This window comes from Amblyraja radiata, chromosome 1, assembly GCF_010909765.2.
Source record: "Amblyraja radiata isolate CabotCenter1 chromosome 1, sAmbRad1.1.pri, whole genome shotgun sequence".
NCBI classification, from domain to species: domain Eukaryota; kingdom Metazoa; phylum Chordata; class Chondrichthyes; order Rajiformes; family Rajidae; genus Amblyraja; species Amblyraja radiata.
The window spans coordinates 185,619,620-185,639,488 of NC_045956.1; the positions used below are offsets into that span (position 1 = coordinate 185,619,620).

The following is a 19,869-nucleotide window of genomic DNA, read 5'->3' on the forward strand; positions in this document are numbered from 1 at the left end:
TACTGTGCTAAGTTCTGTGACAGGGCTTTCATTAATCAGTTCATTGCAATTTCAAACGGCGCCGTTTGGTTGGAGCAACACCAACAAGTTCCCTTTGAAGCCTGGCCAAGCTGGCCATCCGCGAGTCACGGCGCCATGCGGAACAGGGCTTTGCCCGAGCCAGATGCCTGCCCCTTTGCCGGGGTTAGGTTCACGCCAGGGTGGTGTTACATAGAAACATAGAAAATAGGTGCAGGAGTAGGCCATTCGGCCCTTCGAGCCTGCACCGCCATTCAATATGATCATGGCTGATCATCCAACTCAGTATCCCGTACCTGCCTTCTCTCCATACCCCCTGATCCCTTTAGCCACAAGGGCCACATCTAACTCCCTCTTAAATATAGCCAATGAACTGGCCTCAACTACCTTCTGTGGCAGAGAATTCCACAGATTCACCACTCTCTGTGTGAAAAATGTTTTTCTCATCTCAGTCCTAAAAGACTTCCCTCTTATCCTTAAACTGTGACCCCTTGTTCTGGACTTCCCCAACATCGGGAACAATCTTCCTGCATCTAGCCTGTCCAACCCCTTAAGAATTTTGTAAGTTTCTATAAGATCCCCCCTCAATCTCCTAAATTCTAGCGAGTACAAGCCGAGTCTATCCAGTCTTTCTTCATATGAAAGTCCTGACATCCCAGGAGTGGGTGCACAGTAGTTATTTAGTATAATTGTAAGGATTGTAACATAGTTGGTGATTTTGTACTATGGTGGTGAGTGTGTTACCACAATTACATGATCGTAATTAAATAAATTATTTATGATACAACAAAAAAAACAAGTTCCCTTTGCCTGGCTTAGAGAATGTCACTAAGCAGGTCTTATGACTGACTCGTTGAGTTGAGAATTGTTTCAGAAGGGGAAGATTAACTCCCACATGTCAGAAACAACTGGCAGGGAAATACCTTGTTGTCTGCACAGCCTGTCCTACACAACTATAATTAGATGTATCTCTTCAATCTGGAGGGAGGTGATAGGAATAAAATGGGTTCAGCATATTGTGTCGTTTGCCCTTCCGTTGTTTGTACTGCCCCATCCCCTCTTCCCCGGACCCCACACGGACTCGCACCATTTCTCCCCTTCCCATTCCCCTTACACCGACATTCCCTCCCACGGTTTCACAGTACACACCCCGTCTTACACCTTTCCTCTTTTCCATCTCCGACCTTTGTCTAACCATCTGCAGTTTAAATAACTATCCTCACCTGTACCAACCTCTCACTCGCCACGCTCTGTACTGCCCCTCTTTGGAGAGTTGTGAATCTGTGGAATTCTCTGCCTCAGAGGGCAGTGGAGGCCGGTTCTCTGGATGCTTTCAAGAGAGAGCTAGATAGGGCTCTTAAAAATAGCGGAGTTAGGGGATATGGGGAGAAGGCAGGAACGGGGTACTGATTGTGGATGATCAGCCGTGATCACATTGAATGGCTCGAAGGGCCGAATGGCCTACTCTTGCAACTATTGTCTATTGAACTTCAGCGGCAACTTTTTCACTCAGAGGGTGATCTGTATCTAAAGGGGTTGCCAGAGGAAGCTATGGAAGAGAATACAATTGTGGCTTTTAAAAGACATTTGGACAGATGCATGGATAGGAAGAGTGCTGAGGGCTAAGGGCCGAACACGGCTGGATGCGGCTAGTCTTGGTTGGCATGGACAATGTGGGCCGAAGGGCCTGTTTCTGCACTGTGTCGCTCCATGATTCCACGACCCTGGTGTACTAATGCCTGTCATCTCCTCTCCCTGCGCAGGTCCTGACGAGGCAGCCACAAGGAGTTGGAGGAAGAGGGAGGAGAAGCCGAGAGGGAAACAGAGGGAAGAGCGCGGTGCTCCTGGCCCGCAGATGGAGCCGGAACCGTAGCCATGGAGCCGGTTTAGACCCCGATGCGTACCCGGGGCGGGGCGGGAGGGAGGGGAAGATGACACAGCACCTCCCGCCCAGCCAGAGCCGCCAGTTCCACGCCGAGTCACGCCGCCCGGACTACAGCGCCCGCCATTGCCCCGGACCACCCACCGCCCCAACAGGCCCGGAGCCTGGTGCCGTGCATCGAGTTGGACAACCCCTCACCCACTCTTGGCCCGACGTGGACATCGGGGAGTGAGTCTGTTGGACAATACGACTGAGCAGAGTCACCCACTGCTCCCCGACCTTTCCTTTTTACCTCGCCCTGACTTTTATTTAACCCCAATTGACTTTTTTTATCTCCACTCTTGAGTTTTCTTTTCACCCTAACTTTTATTTAACCTCTGCACAACTTTTTTTTACCTCACATTGACATTTTTTTAACCTCGCTCTCTTTTTTAACTCTACCTTGACTTTTTTTTTAACCCCACCCTGATTTTCTTTTACCCCCAACTGACTTTTCAAACTTAATTTTGACTTATTTTTGCCTCCTTATTTATTTTTTACCTCACCTTAAATTTTTTTTTACCTCACCTCTACTCTGACAATTCTTTTTACCTCAACCCCCCCCTACCCCCCCAGTGGAAGACGCCATTGGACACCAAGGCCTCGTCTCCATCAGTGGTGATCGTCTCTTCCCGTCGCTTTGGGGTAAAGAGTCGTCCGCCATTTTACGGGGCCATCAACAACCCCCTCCTCCCCCCCCCCCCCACCCCCAGGTCTTGTCCAGGTAGGCTCCATGCCTCGCCCGTCCCGTCAGAGGCCAAGCGAAGGCCTCTGAGGCCAAACGCGGGGAGGAAAGGAATCCAACAACAACAACAACAGTTAGGGCGCTGTCGGCGAGCCGACCTCCCTCCCACAAAGCCGAGGTTGTCCTTGTGAGGGAGGGAGGGAGGCGGGAATAATGGTCAGTCGGCAGGGCAACCGTCCACTGGTTTCCAACGTTCACTCCCACTCGGAGCCCGCCATGACGGTCAGGTCGGTGCTGTTGAAGCGCGACCCCGGGCGCTCGATGGAGGGCGAGAGGATTCACCACCGCCGGCGGCACAAGACGCAGCAGGTCCGCTTCAAGGACTTGGCCGACGGGCCTGAGGAGGTGGTGGTGGGGGGGAGGACTCCCGAGGGCAATTGCCAAGGGATGCCGGCCCTTCGGAACTGGTACCCGGCCCGGCCCTGCTCCCTCACCCTCCCCATGCCCCGCAAGGCCTGCATGAGCACCGCCATCCAGACCTCGCCCAGCCTCCAGAAACACTTCCCCGCCTGCCGCGCCCGGAGTAAGAGCGTCAGCGACCTGGGCGCGGAGGACGATAAGGAGGAAGGAGGGGACCCTCCGTCCGACCACTGCCCCGCCCCCGAGCTGGCGGAAGGCCAGGATGCGGAGGAGGAGGAGGGGGAAGAGGACCATGAAGGGGTGGTCAAGGAGCAGCAAGAGGCAGCGATGAATGGGAGGATGGTGGAGACAGTGGCCACGGCCTGCAGGGAACACTGTCCTTCCACCCAAGATAGAGAGAAGGTTTGTGAGAAGACCTCTGAGGAGGTCTCCGAGAAGGTATTGGAGGAGGTCTCCCAGAAGGTCCAAGACTACAACTCCAACGGTTCTTCTGCATGCCATCGCGCTAAAGATACCACCGTTCCCAAGGCGGTCCCAGATACCCTCTTGGAGGGCAACTTCAAAGCATTTATAGCCGGGCAGCACTGTGCAACTAAGGGTGTGAGAATCCTCTCTGCCAAACCCTGCTCTCCCATCTCCAAGGTGAGTCCGCCATCATCCAAAGACAATGACATGGACAGGTACTCACTGAGCCAGAGGCCGTGCCACAAACTGAAAGCTCCGCGGCACGATTTGGACGGGGACCTTTCCGACTACGGAAAGACGGAGCCTAGCCCAACGAACCCCAACCACACTCTCGCCAAGGACCAAGTTTGCACCTTCCCCAAATCCTGCTTGAAAACTCCGCTCAATCCCAAACAGCCTGGCGTCTCCCATCGGACCGACCAATCTCAGCTCTGCATCTCGGTGGTGGACCACTCGCAACCGACCGATGTCAAGAACCAACCATCCCAGCCTCTCGCCAAGTCTCCTGTCCGATCGGGAGAAGGCCACTCGGGGCCGGCACTGAAGGCCGACGTCCGACTGGAACTCGTGCTGAGTGGTGGAAACCCTCAGGCCAATGCGACAGAGCCGGCCGCTGCAACAGGGAGCCAAGGGCCTAAGTCAGGTCGGAATACTCAATATGAAATCACTTCTCTCCAGTCCAGACTACAGAACATGGAGGATGTCCTGCAGACCAGCCAGCAGACCATCAAGGTTCTACTGGATGTCATTCAAGACCTGGAGAAGAAGGAAGCTGTTAGAGATGGGTAGGTACCTGATCTTTTGTTGACTTAGTCCTCTGGATACTTTCAAGAGAGAGCTAGATGGGGCTAAAGATAGCGGAGTCGGGGGATATGGGGAGAAGGCAGGAACGGGGTACTGATTGGGGATGATCAGCCATGATCAAAATGAATGGCGGTGCTGGCTCGAAGGGCCGAATGGCCTACTCCTGCACCTATTGTCTATTGTCTAAGTTAATGAGTGATAGGAGCAGAATTAGACCATTCGGCCCATCAAGTCTACTCCGCCATTCAATCATGCCCTCTCAACCCCATTCTACTGCCTTCTCCCCATAACCCTTGACACCCCTTGACTAATCAAGAAATATCTATCTCTGCCTCAAAATTATCCATTGTCCTGCTGTACCAGCTATGGCTCAATGGGCATAGATATATGCAGCTCGGATACAGGCCATTCGTCCCAAATTGTCCATGGTGGCTTCCAGAGCTTCCAGAGTTCAACTTGCCTGTGGTTGGTCCATGTCCCTATAAACGTTTTCTATCCATGGGCCTGAAAGATGGGTCTTTCAAATGTTGTAATTCTACCACCTCTACCACTTCTGTCCGTGGGAGTTTGAATGTTCATGCAGGTGCAGCAGGCAGTGAAGAAAGCGAATGGTATGTTAGCATTCATAGCAAAAGGATTTGAGTATAGGAGCAGGGAGGTTCTGCTGCAGTTGTACAGGGTCTTGGTGAGACCACACCTGGAGTATTGCGTACAGTTTTGGTCTCCTAATCTGAGGAAAGACATTCTTGCCGTAGAGGGAGTACAGAGAAGGTTCACCAGACTGATTCCTGGGATGGCAGGACTTTCATATGAAGAAAGACTGGATAGACTCGGCTTGTACTCACTAGAATTTAGAATATTGAGGGGGGATCTTATAGAAACGTACAAAATTCTTAAGGTGTTGGACAGGCTGGATGCAGGAAGATTGTTCCCGATGTTGGGGAAGTCCAGAACAAGGGGTCACAGTTTAAGGATAAGGGGGAAATCTTTTAAGACCGAGATGAGAAAAACATTTTCCACACAGAGAGTGGTGAATCTCTGGAATTCTCTGCCACAGAAGGTAGTTGAGGCTAGTTCATTGGCTATATTTAAGAGGGAGTTAGATGTGGCCCTTGTGGCTAAATGGATCAGGGGGTATGGAGAGAAGGCAGGTACAGGATACTTAGTTGGATGATCAGCCATGATCATATTGAATGGCGGTGCAGGCTCGAAGGGCCGAATGGCCTACTCCTGCACCTATTGTCTATGTTTCTATGTTCTCCCAGTGAACGTGCGGATTTTCCCTCCGGATGCTCCAATTTCCTCCCACATCCCAAAGATATGCGGGTTTGTAGGTTAATTGTCCGTTGTAAATTACTGCTGGTGTGTAGGGAGTGGATGTGAATGTGGGATAACATCGAACTATGAACGGATGATCGATAGTCAGCGTGGACTTAGAGTCATAGAGTGATACAGTGTGGAAATGGGACCTTCAGCCCAACTTGCCCACACCAGCCAACAATGTCCCAGCTACACTAGTCCCACTTGCCTGCGCTTGGTCCATATCCCTCCAAACATGTCCTATCCATGTACCCGTCTAACTGTTTCTCAAACGATGGATAGTCCCAGCCTCAACTACCTCCCCAGGCAATTTGTTCCATTCACCCACCACCTTTTGTGTAAAAAAGTTACTCCTCGGATTCCTATTAAATCTTTTCCCCTTCACCTTGAACCTATGTCCTCTGGTTCTACTCTGGGTAAAAGACTCAGTGCACCTACCCGATCTATTCCTCTCCTGATCTTGTATACTTCTATAAGATCTCCCCTCATCCTCCTGCGCTCCATGGAATAGATACCCAGCCTACTTAACCTCTCCCTATAGCTCACACCCTCTAGTCCTGGCAACATCCTCGTGAATCTTTTCTGAACCCTTTCAAGCTTGACAACATCTTTCCAATAACACGGTGCCCAGAACTGAACACAATATTCTAAATGTGGTCTCACCAACGTCTTATACAACTGCAGCATGACCTCCCAACTTCTATACTCAATACTGTGACTGATGAAGGTCAAAGTAGATACTTGAGGCAAAGGGTCTGTTTCAATGCTGTATCTCGAAACTAAACTAAATCAAGATCTGCCATCTAGTTTTATACTCCCTTACCCTGAGGAAAAGACTGTCATCTTATCTACGTCCCTTATGAATGTACATACCTTCAGCTTCCTTCACACCAGGGAAAATGTATTGTCACGTGTACCGAGGTACAGTGAACAGCTTTTGTTGCATGCTAACCAGTCAGCAGAAAGACTATACATGATTACAATTGATACATTTACAGTGTACAGATACATGATAAGGGAATTGCATTTAGTGCAAGGTCAAGGTCATATCTTTCTTCATCCTATCCTTATCTGCCTAAATGTTTCTTAACCATTGTGATAGTACCTGCTTGAGAGAGAATAGGTTTGAGATGAGAGGCGCAAAGTTTAAAAGAGAAGGGCAGGGCATTTTTTTACTCAGAGGGTGAAAAGTGCCGGGGGTGGTGGTTGAGGAAGATTCGATAATGGCATCTGGATAGGCACATGGACATGCTAGGAAAGCAAAGGTTTAGAGGGATACGGGCCAAATGCGGGCAAGTGGGGAAGGTAGGCTGAGGTGCATGTTTTCCTTGCTGTATGATTCAATGACTCTTATATGTGGAGGGGTATAGATTATGTTTTTTACACAGAGGGCCGTGAGTTCTTAGAACGCGCTGCTGGGAGGGGTGGTGGTGGAGGCAGATACGATAGTGGCTGTTAAGCGGTTTATGAATAGGCAAATAGATATGCAGGAAATGGAGGGATATGAATAATATGTAGGCAGGTAAGAGTTGGTCTTCACATCATAAAGAATTGATTTTATGGAGGTGTATAAAATCGTGAGAGGAATAGATCGGGTAGATGCACAGAGTCTCTTGCCCAGAGTAGGTGAATCGAGGACCAGAGGGCATAGGTTTAAGGTGAAGGGGGAAAAGGTTTAATAAGAATCTGAGGGGTGACTTTTTCACACAAAGCTGCCAGAGGAGGTAGTTGAGGCAGGAACTAGCGCAACATTTATGAAACAGTTAGTTTGACAGGTACATGGATAGGACAGGTTTGGAGACTTGGACTAAACACAGGCAGGTGGGACTTGTTGGCAGGTGTGGGCAAGTTGGGCTGAAGGGCCTGTTTCCATGCTGTATCATTCTATGACTGACATCATGTTCAGCCCAGACATTGTGGGCCAAAGGGCTTGTTCTTGTGCCAGAGTGAGCACCACCGGAAATTGGAGGAGCAGCACCTCATATTCCGCTTGGGCAGTCTGCACCCTAGCGGCATAAACATTGAATTCACCAATTTCCGGTAGCCCTTGCTGTCTCCTCCCCTTCTCAGCTCTCCCTCAGCCCTCGGGCTCCTCCTCATCCTTTTTCCTTTCTTCTCCCCGTCCCCCCATCCCCCACCCTGCATGTCTGAAGAAAGGTTTTGGCCTGAAACTTTGCCTATTTCCCTCGCTCCATAGATGCTGCTGCACCCGAAGAGTTTCTCCAGCACTTTTGTCTTCCTTTGATTTTCCAGAATCTGCAGTTCCTTCTTAAACACTTGTGCTGTACTGTTCTATGTTGTATCTCGGAGAGAGAGAGAGAGAGAAGGTGGAAATATTAGTTTTATCCATCACAGTGAGCAATGCTGATTCCACTGTGATGGATGTTTGTGTTAAACTCTATGGTGTATTGTGTCATTTTTTACTTGTATGGCCATATGGTAACTGAAATATCACCATACCTTAATTAGTGCATGTGACAATAAATGTGAACGTGAACTAGTAGCGTGACTCTCCCTCCATACTGCAATGTATGGTTGACTTTAGTTGCTAATGCGCCCATTGAGCCACAACTGAGAGCAGAATGGGGACATGGATATGTATCATTTACAATGATGCCTTTGGCTTAAAACATTTCTCTGTCCTAAACCCCTCAATCCATAAATGATGCTGTGGGATATTAATGCTCAAATGCCTAAAGCGATGTTCTGAAACTTCAATGGCATTCAAATTGAACAGCTTTACTGCACACTAAAATAATACATGAAAGATATTCTAATATCGCCTGGATTTTATAAGACTGATTCATTTCAGGTGACTAATTTTTTTAACTGTGTGCCCTCTGATATCTGATACTCCCATCAGAGCACCAATTTTGCCCGGGTCGAAATTGGCCCAAATCCCATTTAAGCTCGCAGTTTAAAAGCTTCAATTAATCGTTCGGAGAAGGACATCGGTGTAAGATAAGGACATTGGAGAGGAAGCGATCACATGTTCACTGTCTGTTGCTAATAACACGGCAAACAGATTTACTAAAGCAGTGAATGAGACTGTTACAAAAGGTATTGGGGAACAAATCAAGCCGCTTGCCCAGGCTGTAAAGGGCCTGCCCCACTTAGGGATTTTTTTCGGCGACTGCCGGCGTCATTGACTGACGTATCAGGGTCGTCGAAAGATTTTGAACATTTCAAAATCCAGCGGCGACAAAAAAAAGTTGCGACACTTGAGGAGACACCGCGCGTCTATACGTTACCGCCGCATCACGCCACGACTTTCTCAGTGACCCAACACGTCAGTCAATGTTGCCGACAGTCGCCGAAAAAATCGGCCAAGTGGGACAGGCCCTTAAGAGACGTCTGAACCGCACAAAGACTCCTGACTGGGGCTCAGGGAAATTTACTACAATCTTTGTTTAATGTGTTCTTCCCCCCCCCCCCCCCCCCCCCGCCCCTCCCCACAAGGAGTGCAATGACAAAAACTAGAAGGCATGGCGTACACGTGAAAGAAGGAAATTTAAAAGGAGATGCGCGCAGCCAATATTTTTTTACACAGAGACTGGTGCTGCCAGGGTGGTGGTGGAGGCAGATACGATAGTGGCTGTAATGGCAACTTCAAACTTTTCCAAGCTTCAGCTTTTCATTGCCGTTACTATGCAGGCAGGGAGGTCTAGAACTTAATTGATTCTGTATTGGTTGTGCAGACAAAGTAGAGAACGCACCAGATCCTCTTTATACATATACAAATTGTAGCTCTCCGTTCTTACTATCTGATCTGGTCAAAACTGTATTCTTTCTCCTGTGCCCGCTCCAGTCTAATTTGACCACCCCCTGTGGTTTCGCTATGTGTAACGTTCATCTACGTCTCAAAAGCCCACCTCCAGGGGTTCATAATAATTCTGCAAGCAATTTCTGGACAAAATTATAAAATATGCTAACAGTACGTAGCCTAAGCATGAATGGCTCCGACACTGGTGTTTAAGAGGCTTTTAAATAGGCACATAGAAACATAGACAATAGGTGCAGGAGTAGGCCATTCGGCCCTTCGAGCCTGCACCGCCATTCAATATGATCAAGGTTGATCATCCAACTCAGTATCCCGTACCTGCCTTCTCTCCATACCCCCTGATCCCTTTAGCCACAAGGGCCACATCTAACTCCCTCTTAAATATAGCCAATGAACTGGCCTCAACTACCTTCTGTGGCAGAGAATTCCACAGATTCACCATTCTCTGTGTGAAAAATGTTTTTCTCATCTCGGTCCTAAAAGACTTCCCTCTTATCCTTTAACTGTGACCCCTTGTTCTGGACTTCCCCAACATCAGGAATAATCTTCTTGCAACTAGCCTGTCCAACCCCTTAAGACTTTTGTAAGTTTCTATAAGATCCCCCACCCTCAATCTTCTAAATTCTAGCGAGTACAAGCCGAGTCTATCCAGTCTTTCTTCATATGAAAGTCCTGCCATCCCAGGAATCAGTCTGGTGAACCTTCTCTGTACTCCCTCTATGGCAAGAATGTCTTTCCTCAGATTAGGAGACCAAAACTGTACGCAATACTCCAGGTGTGGTCTCACCAAGACCCTGTACAACTGCACATGAATGTGCAGAGAATGGAGTGGTGCGCATTACATGCAGGCAGATGAAAGGAGTTGATCTTGGCATCATGTTTGGCACAGACATTGTGAGCTGAAGGGTCTGTTTCAACTGTACTGGTGGAAGAATTAGACAATTGATCAGAAACAACCCTTTTCTACAGTAACCCATATGGGTTACTTGATCACATTGAATGGCAGTGCTGGCTCGAAGGGCCAAATGGCCTACTCCTGCACCTAGTGTCTATTGTCTATTGATGGACTAGACTAGACCCATATCTGCAGTTGTACAGGGCCTTAGTGAGACCACACCTGGAGTATTGTGTGCAGTTTTGGTCCCCTAATTTGAGGAAGGACATTCTTGCTATTGAGGGAGTCCAGTGTAGGTTTACAAGGTTAATTCCCGGGATGGCGGGACTGTCATATGCTGAGAGAATGGAGCTGCTGGGCTTGTATACTCTGGAGTTTAGAAGGATGAGAGGTGATCTTATTGAAACATATAAGATTATTAAGGATTTGGACACACTAGAGGCAGGAAACATGTTCCCGATGTTGGGGGGAGTCCAGAACCAGGGGCCATGGTTTAAGAATAAGGAGTAAGTCATTTAGAACAGAGATGAGGAAACACTTTTTCTCACAGAGAGCTCTTAAAGATAGCGGAGTCACGGGATATGGAGAAAAGGCAGGAACGGGGTACTGATTGGGGTTGATCAGCCATGATCACATTGAATGGTCGTGCTGGCTCGAAGGGCCGAATGGCCTACTGGTTCATGTTGCTACTTATCGACACTCTTTTTTGCACTCTCATTAAATGGCCTACTCCTGCACCTATTGTCTATTGGTATCACTCTAGTCCAGTGCTTCTTAAACTGGTGAATGGTTCACCCAAGGGTGAATGGTTCACCCAAGGGTGAATGAAATTATTTTGGGGTGAATTAGTTAATTTATGTTTTTTGCTCATGTGACAAAATAAATCATATACAAAGTTATACACAAGGGAGAATAAGACAAATTTCCAAAAATCATAAGAAAAGTTAGTCGAGGGTGAATGTAATTTTGTGCTAAAGACTCAAGGGTGAATGACACTGAAATAGTTTAAGAAGCACTGCGTCTAGTCTATCAAGAATGTGTCTGGTATCACTCCAAGTTTTTTGTTCCAATGTCTCATTCAAAAGATAGCAACTAAGGTGGACGTTTGCCCCACTTAGTATGTGCCAACTCTTTGAAAGAGCTCTGCATTCAGTCTCACTCCCCTATTTCTTCTGCCTTCGTAGCCTCTTATTATGTATTTTTTTGTTTTACTGAATGGTTTATGTGATTAATACAACACGAGCAATGTCATTTATAGTCCACGAATAATTGCCCATATTTTACAATACAAATTGCCTAAATGGCAATAAGAAACTGCGGGGATCCTGACAGGGACAATGCCTTTCAGGGTTTTCATTTTTGGCGGAAATATCCATGGAATTAAAATTCTACAAACATAATTTCACACAGAGGGCGGTGAGTGGAAGGAACGGGCTGCCAGAGGAGGTAGTTGAGGCAGGTACTGTCACAACATTCAAAATACCTTTGGACAGGTGCATGGATAGGACAGGTTTAGAGAGATATGGGCCTGAGGTACCTGAGAGGTAATAGGCAATAGACAATAGGTGCAGGAGTAGGACATTCGGCCCTTCATGCCAGCACCGCCATTCAATGTGATCATGGCTGATCATCCCCAATCAGTACCCCGTTCCCGCCTTCTTGGAACATAGAAAATAGGTGCAGGACCCCAGATGTGGTCTCACCAGAGCCTTATACAACTGCAGAAGAACCTATACTGAAATCCTTAAATGAATCAAGGGGATATGGGTACTGATTGTGGATGATCAGCCATGATCACATTGAATGGTGGTGCAGGCTCGAAGGGCCAAATGGCCTACTCCTGCATCTATTGTCTATTATAGATACATAGAAACATAGAAAATAGGTGCAGGAGGAGGCCATTCGGCCCTTCGAGTCAGCACCGCCATTCATTGCGATCATGGCTGAAATTCCCCCAATCAATAACCAGTGCCCGCCTTCTCCCCATATCCCTTGACTCCACTAGCCCCTAGAGCTCTATCTAACTCTCTCTTAAATCCATCCAGTGACTTGGCCTCCACTGCCCTCTGTGGCAGGGAATTCCACAAATTCACAACTCTCTGGGTGAAAAGGTTTTTTCTCACCTCAGTCTTAAATGGCCTCCCCTTTAATCTAAGACCGTGGCTCCTGGTTTTGGACTCGCCCAACATTGGGAACATTTTTCCTGCATCTAGCTTGTCCAGTCCTTTTATAATGTTATATGTTTTTATAAGATAGCCCCCTCATCCTTCTAAACTCCAGTGAATACAAGCCTAGTTAATCCAAAAGCACTGTTCAACCCAAGACATGCAACGTTTGATGTGTTGATGTTTAATGGTGGATGGCTGTTTGTCGGGTTGGAGGCAGGTGACTAGTGGGGTGCCTCAGGGATCTGTGTTGGGTCCTTTGTTGTTTGTCATGTACATCAATGATCTGGATGAAGGGGTGGTAAATTGGATTAGTAAGTATGCAGATGATACCAAGATAGGGGGTGTTGTGGATAATGAAGAGGATTTCCAAAGTCTACAGAGTGATTTAGGCCATTTGGAAAAATGGGCTGAAAGATGGCAGATGGAGTTTAATGCTGATAAATGTGAGGTGTTACACCTTGGCAGGACAAATCAAAATAGGACGTACATGATAAATGGTAGGGAATTGAAGAATACAGTTGAACAGAGGGATCTGGGAATAACCTTGCATAGTTCCTTGAAGGTGGAATCTCATATAGATAGGATGGTAAAGAAAGCTTTTGGTATGCGAGCCTATATAAATCAGAGTATTGAGTATAGAAGCTGGGATGTAATGTTAAAATTGTACAAGGCATTGGTGAGACCAAATCTGGAGTATGGTGTACAATTTTGGTCGCCCAATTATAGGAAGGATGTCAACAAAATAGAGTACAGAGGAGATTTACTAGAATGTTGCCTGGGTTTCAACAACTAAGTTACAGAGATAGGTTGAATAAGTTAGGTCTTTATTCTCTGGAGCGCAGAAGGTTAAGGGGGGACTTGATAGAGGTCTTTAAAATGATGAGAGGGATAGACAGAGTTGATGTGATCAAGCTTTTCCCTTTGAGAATAGGGAAGATTCAAACAAGAGGACATGACTTCAGAATTAAGGGACAGAAGTTTAGGGGTAACATGAGGGGGAACTTCTTTACTCAGAGAGTGGTAGCGGTGTGGAATGAGCTTCCGGTGGAAGTGGTGGCGGCAGGTTCGTTGGTATCATTTAAAAATAAATTGGATAGGCATATGGATGAGAAGGGAATGGAGGGTTATGGTATGAGTGCAGGCAGGTGGGACTAAGGGAAAAAAGTTGTTCGGCACGGACTTGTAGGGCCGAGATGGCCTGTTTCCGTGCTGTAATTGTTATATGGTTATATGGTTTGCACAGTGAACTGTTACAGTGAGCATCTGTGAAGGTTTTGCCGGTGAAGAGAATCACTGTGCAGTTTGGTCTGACATTAATTCCCACGTGCTTTGAAGAGGAGATTAGCCGGTATGAAATGACCACTTTGACTTTGAGCACTTTGCAATTTGATCGGCCGAGGTAAATGGGTCAACTTAAAGATCTTTTTCACCCCAGCTGGCCTCCAATTCCCACGATGAGCAGGCGAGGGATAGAAAGGGATTTCAAACACATCAAAAAGAGCAAAGAATAATTGTTACTCAGGGTTTTGACTGGTTGAAAGATACAGCGTGGAAATAGACCCTTCAGCTCATGCAGACCATCGATCACCCGTTCACACTAGATCAACGCCATCCCACTTTCTCATTGAATCTCTGCACACCAGGAGCAATCTATAGAGGCCAATTAACCTATAACCCCGCGCGTCTCAGGGATGTGTGACTCAACCGGAGCCACTGGGGGAAACCCACGGAGCCTCAGGAAGAACGTGCTAACTCCCCACAGATAGCATCCGAGGTCAGGATTGAACACGGGTCTCTGGTGCTGCGAGGCGGAGCTTCCACCAGCTGTGCCACTGTGTCGCAGTGGTATTGAATTAAAGTCCCAATGCAGGCAGAGAGATGAGCAAAGAGAGCATATGGATTTTAGGTAGAAATCGAATGCAAGAGTCAACGAAATCATGATGCGTCTCTCCAGGACTTTGGCTAGGGTGCATATGGAGTATTTTGTGCCGTTCTTGCTGCCCCATTACATGAAAGAGAGGGTGCAGAGTTGTTTTACCAGAATGCTGCCTGGATTAGAGGGGTTCCACTACAGGGAGAGGTTGGATAACCTTTCCAGGAACAATACCGAAGGTGCAGGATCAGTTCATTCCAAAGAGGAAGATTCCAAGGGGAGTAAGGGGCGACCGTGGCTGACAAGGGAAGTCAGGGACAGTATAAAAATAAAAGAGAAGAAGTATAACGTAGCAAAGATGAGCGGGAAGCAAGAGGATTGGGAACCTTTTATAGACAATAGACAATAGACAATAGGTGCAGGAGTAGGCCATTCTGCCCTTCGAGCCAGCACCGCCATTCAATGTGATCATGGCTGATCATCCCCAATCAGTACCCCGTTCCTGCCTTCTCCCCATATCCCCTGACTCCGCTATTTTTAAGAGCCCTATCTAACTCTCTCTTGAAAGTATCCAGAGAACCTGCCTCCACCGCCCTCTGAGGCAGAGAATTCCACAGACTCACAACTCTCAATGAGAAAAAGTGTTTCCTTGTCTCCGTTCTAAATGGCTTACCCCTTGTTCTAAAACTGTGGCCCCTGGTTCTGGACTCCCCCAACATCGGGAACATGTTTCCTGCCTCTAGCGTGTCCAAGCCCTTAACAATCTTATATGTTTCAATAAGATCCCCTGTTGACAGAGCAACCTTTAGTCTCAGGGTGGAAATGTCAAAGACTAGAGCTTTATGGGCCTGCCCCACTTAGGCCACTCTTTAGGCAACTGCCAGGGACTAGTTTTAATGGAATTCACCTACAACACCTGGCCGCAACCTACAACAGCAAACATTGTCGCCACTGTTTCCGATACTTTTTCAACATGTTGAAAATTTTGTAGCAGTAGCCTGTGGTCGCCCAAAATAGTGGGACAGGCCCCTTCAGGTGAAAGGGACAAAGTTTAAAGGAGATGTGCAGAAATGTTTTTGTAAACAGAGAACGGTGAGTGGCTGGAACCCACTGCATGGGGGATGGTGGTGGTGAAGCAGCTAAGATCAGCATTTAAGATAAAATGGGCATTTAAGAAGATTTTATGCAGGCACGTTTTTGTTACACAGTGGGGGACTGGGTGTCACTTCAAGGCAGAGGAAAGTGTTTTCAACGGCATCATATTGGGCATGGGCAACGTGGGCTGAATGGCCTGTTCTTGTGATGTACCGTTCCGTGGAATGTCACCTCTCAGAAAATAGGTTGAGGTGGCCCAGTGGCGTGTTTTGTACAGCTTCTGCCTCATAGATTGACCCGGGTTCAATCCTGACCTGGAGTGCTGTCTGTGTGGAGTTTGCACATTCTCCCTGTGATCATGTGTAACTTGGTATCATGCTCAACTTGGTGATGGCGCACCAATGGACCTGTCCCTGTGCTGTACAGTTCTATATGCTATTTATTCCTGAGGAACTTAGAATCATCAATAACAGACTGAAGTTATGGACACTGCACCTGGCAGGTCCACATTTCTGATAGGGATGGCTTACTATTGTGATTAGGTGTTTGTCAGAGCTAACTTTTTATATTACACAGCGTAAGGTTCCTGTTCCAGGTTTTTCCCACCCCTGACATTTCTTCTTCGTTGTGCTCCCATCGGGCAGAAGGTACAGAAGCTTGAAAGCGCACACCACCAGACTCAGGAGCAGCTTCTTCCCCGCTGTTATCAGGCTTCTGAATGGTCCTTCCATAAGCTAGGGTACTGTCCAATTCACCTCCACCCCATTGAGGACATTGGACTTTGTCCTTCTGCAGTTGTACAGAGCCCTAGTGAGACCACACCTGGAGTATTGTGTGCAGTTTTGGTCCCCTAATTTGAGGAAGGACATTCTTGCTATTGATGGAGTGCAGAGTAGGTTTACAAGGTTAATTCCCAGGATGGCGGGACTGTCATATGCTGAGAGAATGGAGCAGCTGGGCTTGTACACTCTGGAGTTTAGAAGGATGAGAATTCCACAGACTCACAACTCTCTGTGTGAAAAAGTTTTTCCTCATCTCCGTTCTAAATGGCCTTCCTCTTATTCTTAAACTGTGGCCCCTGGTTCTGGACTCCCCCAACATCGGGAACATGTTTCCTGCCTCTAGCGTGTCCAAACTCTTAATAATCTTATATGTTTCAATAAGATCCCCTATCCTTCTAAATTCCAGAGTTTACAAGCCCAGCCGCTCCATTCTCTCAGCATATGACAGTTGAATTTTTCCAGCCTATTTCGTCTATCTTCAGTCTTTGATTGGATTGCGCGCTAAAATAAAAGCTTGTCACTGTACCTCGGAACACATGATGATAATAATGAAGTAAACTAAACTAAACTAGATGGGGGAATCTTCGTTGTCTTTGTGTCTTTTTTTTGTAAACTCGCATCTACGGTTTCTTCATAGGTCAGGCAATGTATTGATGGGCTGAATGGCCTTCCCCGGTGCTAATAGGATCTTGCACCAGCGGTAGGGGGGACAGGGGCAGCCAAAATCCTTGGGAGACGATCATCGTGCAGTACGCCAGTGTTGCCAATGTCCATCCAATACAATGTGTAGGAAAGAATGCTGGTCTACAATGAAGATAGTATGGTGTACAATCTTGGTCGCCAAATTATAGGAAAGATGTCAACAGAATAGAGAGAGTACAGAGGAGATTTACCAGAATGTTGCCTGGGTTTCAGCAACTAAGTTACAGAGAAAGGTTGAACAAGATAGGTCTTTATTCTTTGGAGCGCAGCAGGTTAAGGGGGGACTTGATAGAGGTCTTTAAAATGATGAGAGGGATAGACAGAGTTGACGTGGATAAGCTTTTCCCATTGAGAGTAGGGAAGATTCAAACAAGAGGACATGATTTGAGAATTAAGGGACGGACGTTTAGGGGAAACATGAGGGGGAACTTCTTTACTCAGAGAGTGGTAGCTGTGTGGAATGAGCTTCCAGTGGAAGTGGTGGAGGCAGGTTCGATTTTATCATTTTAAAATAAATTGGATAGGTATATGGACGGGAAAGGAATGGAGGGATATGGTCTGAGTGCAGGTAGATGGGATTAGGTGAGAGTCAGTGTTCGGCACGGACTAGAAGGGCCGAGATGGCCTGTTTACATGCTGTAATTGTTATATGGTTATATGGTTATAGACAGAAAATGCTGGAGTAACTCAGCGGGTTCCGGCAGCTTTATCCGAGTTAAAACATAATTTTGTTCACTCCACTGCGGAATCTCCACAAGGTATGTCGTCTTTGAAGAAGTTCTCCTCCCCTCTTCAACGAGGGTTCTGCAACACCATCTCTCGCTGCTCCCCCTCTGTGATTACTCCTGCCCTACAATCACATTTTAACCCGGAAACCACAGCCAACAATGGACCATTGTGGGCTCCACCTTTGTTTGATCATCGTTTGCTGGCTTTGATTTGTCCTTTTTCCATACCTTTCATTCATGTGTTCTTTGTACCTTTTCATATCTCTCGCAGTGCAGCGTAGGTTAACGAGAATGACCCCTGGGATGGCAGGACTGTCATATGAGGAAAGATTGAAAAGACTAGGCTTGTATTCACTGGAGTTTAGAAGGATGAGGGGGTATCTTATAGAAACATATAAAATTATAAAAGGACTAGACAAACTAGATGCAGGAAAAATGTTCCCAATGTTGGGCAGGTCCAGAACCAGGGGCCACAGTCTTAGAATAAAGGGGAAGTCATTTAAGACTGAGGTGAGAAAAAAACTCTTTCACCCAGAGAGTTGTGAATTTGTGGAATTCCCTGCCACAGAGGGCAGTGGAGGCCAAGTCACTGGATGGATTTAAGAGAGAGTTAGATAGAGCTCTAGGGGCTAGTGCAGTCAAGGGATATGGGGAGAAGGCAGGCAAGGGTTATTGATAGGGGACGATCAGCCATGATCACAATGAATGGCGGTGCTGGCTCGAAGGGCCGAATGGCCTCCTCCTGCACCTATTGTCTATGTTTCTATGTTTGCCCCGCCCCTGACTCTCAGTCTGAAGAAGGGTCTCCGACCGAAACACCACCTGTCCATTTTCTCCAGAGATGCTGCCTGACCCGCAGAGTTACTCCAGCATTTTCTGTCTCTCTCCGTCTAATACAAGAGTGGCTACAAATGGGCACTGTAATTTTGTGAGGAAACCCGTGCCCCTCTGAATACAAAGTGGAAACAATCTCTTCTCTCCAATCACCATCCCTCAACTTAACAAGCATAAAATCCATCAAAGGAAATTAAAAGCACTTTGCTTAAATATACACTGAAACACAACGTTAATGGAATCTATTATTGCTGTCTTTGGCAAGTGTGTGTGTGATGGAGACACAAGTTGTCATTATGGTTCCAGGATATCTCCCATACCAGATGAGAATTGCACCATGGCACCATGGCCAAAATTAACTCACTTGAATTTAGTTCACACAGAGAGTTGTGAGTCTGTGGAATTCTCTGCCTCAGAGGGCGGTGGAGGCAGGTTCTCTGGATACTTTCAAGAGAGAGCTAGATAGGGCTCTTAAAGATATCGGAGTCAGGGGATATGGGGAGAAGGCAGGAACGGGGTACTGATTGTGGATGATCAGCCGTGATCACATTGAATGGTGGTGCTGGCTCGAAGGGCCGAATGGCCTCCTCGTGCACCTATTGTCTATAGCAGTTGCATTGAACTGTACTTGAAGAGTCTTACGGTACTGAAATAGCCCTTTGGCCCAACACCTCCCTGCTGACCAAGAGTTAGGTGGAGCTCTAGGGGTTAGCGGAATCAAGGGATATGGGGAGACGGCAGGCACGGGTTACTGATTGTGGATGATCAGCCATGATCAAACGGTGCTGGCTCGAAGTACAATGGGATCTGGGGGTCCCATCAGTCTATGAAAGTAAGCATGCAGGTACAGCAGGCAGTGAAGAGAGCGAATGGCATGTTGGCCTTTATAACAAGAGGAGTTGAATATAGGAGCAAAGAGGTCCCTCTGCAGTTGTACAGAGCCCTAGTGAGAACACACCTGGAGTATTGTGTGCAGTTTTGGTCCCCTAATTTGAGGAAGGACATTCTTGCTATTGAGCGACTGGGCATGTATTCACTGGAATTTAGAAGGATGGGAGGGGTTTTCATAGAAACATATTAAATTATTAAGGGTTTGGACACGCTAGAGGCAGGAAACATGTTCCCAATGTTGGGGAACAATTATGGTTCCAGGAAATCTGCCATACCAGATGTGAATTGTGCCCACTGGTTCCCAGAACCAGGGGGCACAATTTAAGAATAAGGGTTTGGCCACTTAGATCTGAGATGGGGGAAAAACTTTTTCACACAGAGATTTGTGAATTTTGAGAATTCTCTGCCTCAGAAGGCAGTGGAGGCCGATTCACTGGATGCATTCAAAAGAGATTTAGATAGCGCTCTTAGAGCTAGCGGAATCAAG

General features: G+C 47.1%; 2 protein-coding genes across 2 annotated transcripts in view; one reads left to right on the forward strand and one right to left on the reverse strand.

Moving 5' to 3' along the window:
* Nucleotides 1-19,869, reverse strand: part of LOC116987847 (dedicator of cytokinesis protein 2-like) — a 1,012,655-nt gene that overhangs the window by 481,690 nt on the left and 511,096 nt on the right. The window lies entirely within an intron of this gene.
* Nucleotides 1-19,869, forward strand: part of LOC116982653 (protein INSYN2B-like) — a 128,964-nt gene that overhangs the window by 36,315 nt on the left and 72,780 nt on the right. Inside the window, exon 2 of the mRNA XM_033035970.1 lies at nt 1,782-4,294. Within this exon, the coding sequence (XP_032891861.1) occupies nt 2,838-4,294 (1,457 nt within the window). The 5' untranslated portion in view covers nt 1,782-2,837. The remainder of the gene's footprint in view (nt 1-1,781; nt 4,295-19,869) is intronic.